Source organism: Suncus etruscus, chromosome X (genome assembly GCF_024139225.1).
Source record: "Suncus etruscus isolate mSunEtr1 chromosome X, mSunEtr1.pri.cur, whole genome shotgun sequence".
Classification (NCBI taxonomy): domain Eukaryota; kingdom Metazoa; phylum Chordata; class Mammalia; order Eulipotyphla; family Soricidae; genus Suncus; species Suncus etruscus.
Genome location: NC_064868.1, coordinates 63471226 through 63477225, shown reverse-complemented (window position 1 = coordinate 63477225; position 6000 = coordinate 63471226). Strand labels below are relative to the sequence as shown.

At 40.6% G+C, this 6000-nt stretch overlaps 1 protein-coding gene across 1 annotated transcript in view; it reads left to right on the top strand.

The window, feature by feature from the left end:
* The first annotated feature begins 3027 nt into the window (after positions 1–3027).
* PHKA1 (phosphorylase kinase regulatory subunit alpha 1) overlaps positions 3028–6000 on the top strand; it is a 210960-nt gene continuing 207987 nt past the window's right edge. Inside the window, exons 1-2 of the mRNA XM_049767159.1 lie at positions 3028–3440; positions 4014–4172. Of these exons, the coding sequence (XP_049623116.1) occupies positions 3363–3440; positions 4014–4172 (237 nt within the window). The 5' untranslated portion in view covers positions 3028–3362. The remainder of the gene's footprint in view (positions 3441–4013; positions 4173–6000) is intronic.

The window sequence follows — 6000 nt, the reverse complement described above, 5'->3', positions numbered from 1 at the left end:
AAGTATGAAACAACTACTAGAGAGATTAATGTAACCAATTATATAAAGTATATAAACTATTGAAAACCTTACAAAATGTGAAGCTTTAGAAATTTTGGATTTTTGAAAATTAATATGATTAAAACTTATAGGCCATACAAGTGAGCAAAGATAATGCATTCCCAGGAATTTGGAATACTTTTCTCAAGCATTAAGCCATAAAATAAATGTACAAGAAATCAATCAAAATACATAATGGTGGGCCAGAGAGATAGTACAATAGTTAAGGCACTTGACTTGAGATAAAGCCAATTTGATTCCCAGCATCCAATGTGGTCTCCAAAATACCACCAGGAGTGAACAGCTAGGAGTAAGCCTTGATTGTCACTAGGTGTAGCCCAACACCACTCCCCAAATTAAACAAACAATGATTTCTAGTCTGGCAAGACCTAATTACAATTTGGCTGCTAATTTTCCATAGCTAAAAAAGTAATGTGCCAAGGAGTCACAGAAATTTAGAAAGGAGAATTATTGATGCCAACATGAACAGTGTAGATTAGTGTGCTTTCCTCCATCTATAAAATATGTTAATAATAGTATTTGGTTCATAAAGTCATTGTATAAAACAAAATAGTACATGGTGAGGAGTAAGGCTTATATATTATTAAAGGGAATAAATGTGGGACCAGGGCAATATAAAATCTCAGAGTACTCTTTCTCATCATCACCTAGTATCCTGTTTTTCATATATCAGCGTTTCATGAGATAATCAGCATGACTCAGCCTCCAGAGTCTAGTCATTTCTGAGATGTCCAGGAGATCGGGTTTCTGAGGCACAGTCTCAAAAAAGGCAGAAAGTAATGCCAACTAGCCAAGTTTCTTAGTAGCCAGTAGTTTACCAGCTCCAGATGATGTATGAATAGTTTACATTCCTAGCCTACTCATCAAAATACTGGGGGAGGGGGCTAGGAAATAAATTTTAAAACTAGAAAAGTAAACTAAAATTAAACTAAAATATTAATTGGTGTATGTATTTGATGATTTGGTTTAGTTTTCTGTTTTCCAAGTTGTCTTTAGTAAGCATAAATTACTATTTGGTTTTGGGGCTACAATTGACAGTGCTCAGAAATTACTCTTAGCTCTGCACTCAGGAAGTACTCCTGGTAGGGTTGGGGAACCTATGAGATGCTGGGGATCAAACCTGAATCACCAGTATGTAAGACAAGCTTCCTACCCACTGTAATATCAATCCAGCCCCCACAGAACAGGGATACTCAAGGGCTATTCTTCCTAAATGAAGCAATTTTACGTAGAAATATTTTCAGCTCAAGTGCACCTGACTTTGAAGTTCTTTGTTATTGGTCATTTGCTGCATTTGCATCTTGTCTGCAATGGAGACTTATTTGACTGATAACGGGGTTATGATAACTGGTGTTATGTGGTCACACAAAGAGACTAAAGAGTCCTGAAAAAGTTTAAGAATTTCACTGAGTTTTATTATCTGGTGACTGCTCAGGGTCTAGGCCAAAATCATGCAGCCTAGACTACAGTTCTTCCAAAACTTTTAAAGAAGGAAGCACATTCACATATAGCAGCTGTGCAAACAGATAAGCAATTATTTACACCAGGTTACAATTGTCACAAAGTAGTGAGGAACTCCAATACGATTTCAAGGTTAGATAGTAAACAGAAAAACCCTATCTTTGGTCTTGATTATTTATTAGGTGTTACAGTTTTAATTGATACTTTCCAGGGGATTGCCAATCACTGGTCATAATCACAGGCTTATCTATGTAGTTAGTTTTAAGGAAGTCAAAGCAAAATTGGTGGTTTGGGGACAAGCTGGTTGTCCTTGTGTTAAGCCATTACAACTGGCCCTTGAAAGTTCCAGATCTGTGTCTTGAGTATTTCCTCCCTTTTTTTGTTTTGTTTTTGGGCCACGCATGGAGGCACTCATAGGTTACTCCTGGCTCTGCGCTCAGAAATGGCTCCTGGCAGGCTCAGGGGACCACATAGGATGCCAGGAATTGAACCCTGGTCGGCCTCCTGCAAAGGCAAAGGCCCTACCGCTGTGCTATTTCTCAGGCCCCCTGTTTCCTCCCCGTAATGGTGGAGATCAAAGGAGGGAGCACAGGGAGATAAACTTTAGACAATTAAAAGACAGCGTTTCAGCACCGAACCCATTAACAATGTTAACTTCCCTTCACCAGTGTCCCTGATTCCTTCCCTCCCTCATAACCTCCAGCTTGCCACCTGGACTGGCACAATTCAAAGTTTGGTTGTTGACATTTGCATTTCATGTGTCCAATATTTTTTCTAACCTCTCTCTGTTATTTTCAGCGGAGTCTTTATTGCCTCAGCCTTGTAACCTACGTTTGCTTGTGGGAGACCTATCAAACAGTTATATAATCCCCCTCTCAAATTCCTTTGAGGCCAAGGCATCCTCAGGCCCTGGGGGGCTCCCATTCAGAGCACCATAGTCTGTTCTCCTCCACCCACCCCACCCTTAAGCCTCAGTCGTCAGTTTGTGCAAGGTATCAAGTTTTTACAAGGAATGCAGTACGTTGAGGGAGTTATTTTTGTTTCCTTTGAGTAGAAGTGAGGAGTTTAATCTGAACTTTTTTTAAACACAAACAAATACAGCAAAGACCAGGCCATTTCACTCTTTTAGACCCGCTAATAAAAGCTTTGTCGTTCTAGGTCCGAAGTTACATAAGGTGCCTAAAATGAGTCTGGTCACCCAGCCAGAAGAAGCTGTCTCTTCCACAGTCTGGGTGCACAGCAACTCTGGAAAACTGGAATCGCTCTTTGAAGTACTTCGAAAATAAACCGCTTAGAGAACATTGCCTACAGTGACACATCTTTGGCCCCAGAACACGCTGGGACGCCAGGGGCTACCAGCTGGGCGGGCCTGGCGGGCTCTGGCCAGCCCCATTGCGCAGCGTGCCCCTGCTAGGACCTGGGGCGTCCTGCCGCCCCGCCTCCGGTTTCTGCCTCCAGCAAGGTGGAGGCGGTGCCTGGGCTGATGACCTGCATTCTCTGACCTCACTAAATTCTCTGGGACCTGCCGATCTTCTGGAGTTGAGTGGGTGATGCAACTGTCCCCCACAGGGGCCGGACAGCCTTACGGGTTGCAGGCAGTGGCGACGGAGGTGCTGCCATAGGCACATAACCCCGTTTAGGCTAGGGCGCGAGCAGGCGTGGATTCCAGAGGCCTTGGTTGCCCGGACCGGGCCTTAGGCTCGGAGTGTGGGAGGGCGCTGCCAGGGCTGACCGCTGCAGGGGTGGTGGCGGAGGAGCTGTGTTGGAGTCTCTTTTGAAACTCTAAGGACCCAGGGGTTCCCAGAACATAGTTTTTAAAGGGGATTGGAAATCAGGACAGGATGAGGAGCAGAAGTAATTCTGGGGTGCAACTGGACGGCTATGCTAGGCTGGTGCATCAGACCATCCTGTGTCATCAGGTAAGTGAGACAGTGTAATTGGGTGAGCTGTATGTGTACTAGGCCAGTCAGTCAGGCAGTGTCAGCCACAAGCTTAGAAGCAGGCATCTGGACCACCCCATGGGTCACAGTTAGGTTCTAGGAGTAGAGTTAGAAGATGTGTTGAAGCTCTTCTATTTTGTTTATATAAAATAACCCCCCAGCCCCAGCCCAGCTTTGGCTTTTTCCTTTCCCTCCTGCCAAAGAAGAGGTAGGGGAACACTTATCCTCATTAAGAATAGACTGTTGTAAGATCCACTCTACCCTTTATATACTGTTAATATTTGCCCTACTCATTTTATGTGGTTTTCATTGGTAGTTTACTTTTTCTAACCTGAAAGTTAAAATTTTCCTTACTATTAGTGATACCCACATTTACTAAGTTTTGTAAGGTTTCACTAAGGTTTCCTTATTCAAGGTCCCTAATCCTTGTCCCCAGAATGAGGTAATAAAAGTTGTGGGGAAGTGGAAGCCCAGTCTGTCTAAATAAATTTTTATAGATTTTGTTTAACACCCTATGATTACTATGTGGTCCTTTTTTTCTTTGTTTTGCAGAATCCAGTAACTGGCCTGCTTCCAGCCAGCTCTGAGCAGAAGGATGCCTGGGTCCGGGATAATGTGTATAGCATCTTGTCTGTATGGGGTTTGGGCCTGGCCTACCGTAAGAATGCAGACCGAGATGAGGATAAGGCGAAGGCCTATGAATTGGAGCAGGTATTTGGAATAAAAGTATAAAGAAATAAGAAGTAGTTGGGGAAGTGTTTTGAAACAGGGATTGGGGAAATTGTAGCCCACAGGAGCTATAAGAATTATATTTTTTCCTTAATTTTCTTTTTTTACCATGCTGAAATTATGTTCCAAAAAGCATTTCTATATTGTATTCTATTTTTTGTTGTTGCTGTGGAAATGGGAAACATGATGATTCAGGGTTACATGATATAGCTGTTTTACTATAATGGCAAAATCTACCTTAGGATCTTTCCTAAAATATATAATCTTCTTTCTAAGGAGATATATTTTTCAGAATGCCTGGGAAAAGATATCTACAATTCTGCTTTATTTTTTAGAATCATAGATGGTATTTGTTTATGGGTAACTGACACAAGTAAACCATCCCAATTAGATACAGGAAAATATAGTACTTGAAATATTTTTAATATGTAAACACTATTTCAGAGTTTCTACTTCCCACTCTTGCACCAAAATATCAGCAGAATCAACAGATATCTTTAAAGCAACATTTAAGACCCTGTTTCACTAGAAATACATTCTTGGTATAATTGTTTAGATACAGGATGCTCTATGCTCTCAAATAAAAAATATAAATAAAATATAAAATATAATATATTTTATAAATATAAAATAAATATATATAAAAATATAAATAAAAATATTCTGAGCTCTCTCAATGTTGACTCAATATGGATTCAATATTGAGGATGTCATTTTAAATGTGCATGCAAATTATTTTCCATTAGCAGAAAAGATTCTCTGTATACCTGTCATATTCAATAAGTGAACTCCCTCAGATTTGGGCAATCAGAACTTCATTCTATATACAAAAATTGAAATGTTGGGACAGTTTTTATTTATTTTTTTTGAAGGAGTAGGTGGTTTTGGCCACACTCAACTGTGCTTAGGGCTTAGTACTGGCTCTGTGCTCAGGCAGTTCAGGCAGGGCTGGGGCTCCATAAGCAGTGATGGGAATCAAGCCCAGTTGGGCTGTGCAAAGAAACCACTTTACCCACTATGGTCTGACTCAGGGACATTAATTTTAAGGGCACCAACATATTGCATTATAGACCTTGGCAATGGAGAAGTTTCACTGTATTTTCTACATCAGCAGACATTTTGTTTCACCATACCATTATATCTCCACCAGAAAAATTATTGATGTTCTTGCCCTAACACAGGAAGCACAGATAAATTTTGACTTACAAAAATAATATATAGGGTCAGAGAAATAGTGTAGAGGCTAAGGCATTTCCCTTGCATATGATCAGTCAGTTGAGCCCTGATTAAGAGTGATTTCTGAGTACATAGTCAGTAATAAGTCTTGAGAACCATTTGGGTGACCCAAACCCAAAAGAGGAAAACATATAATTATTATCAAAATTTGCAGAATACTGAAGTATTAAATTACCAGACCAGCAAATCCTACAAGTTACTTTAATATTTTGCTGTTTTTTTAATAACGTATATTATTTAAACACCATGGTTACAAGGTTGATCATAATATGGTTGTTTTTTTTCAGTTACAAAGTTGTTCATGATTGAGTTTCAGTCATACAATGTACCACTTTCTTCACCAGTGCACATTTCCTTCTACCACTGTATCCAGTTTCCCTCAAGCCCTCCCCCATCCTGCCTCTGAGGCAGACATTTTTCTTCTCTCTCTCTCTCTCTCTCTCTCTCTCTCTCTCTCTCTCTCTCTCTCTCTCTCTCTCTCTCTCTCCTCTCTCTCTCACTCACTCACTTTCTCTCTCCCTTTTAGACACTGTGGTTTTCAATTTTGTTACTGAAGAGATACCATGCCTATCAC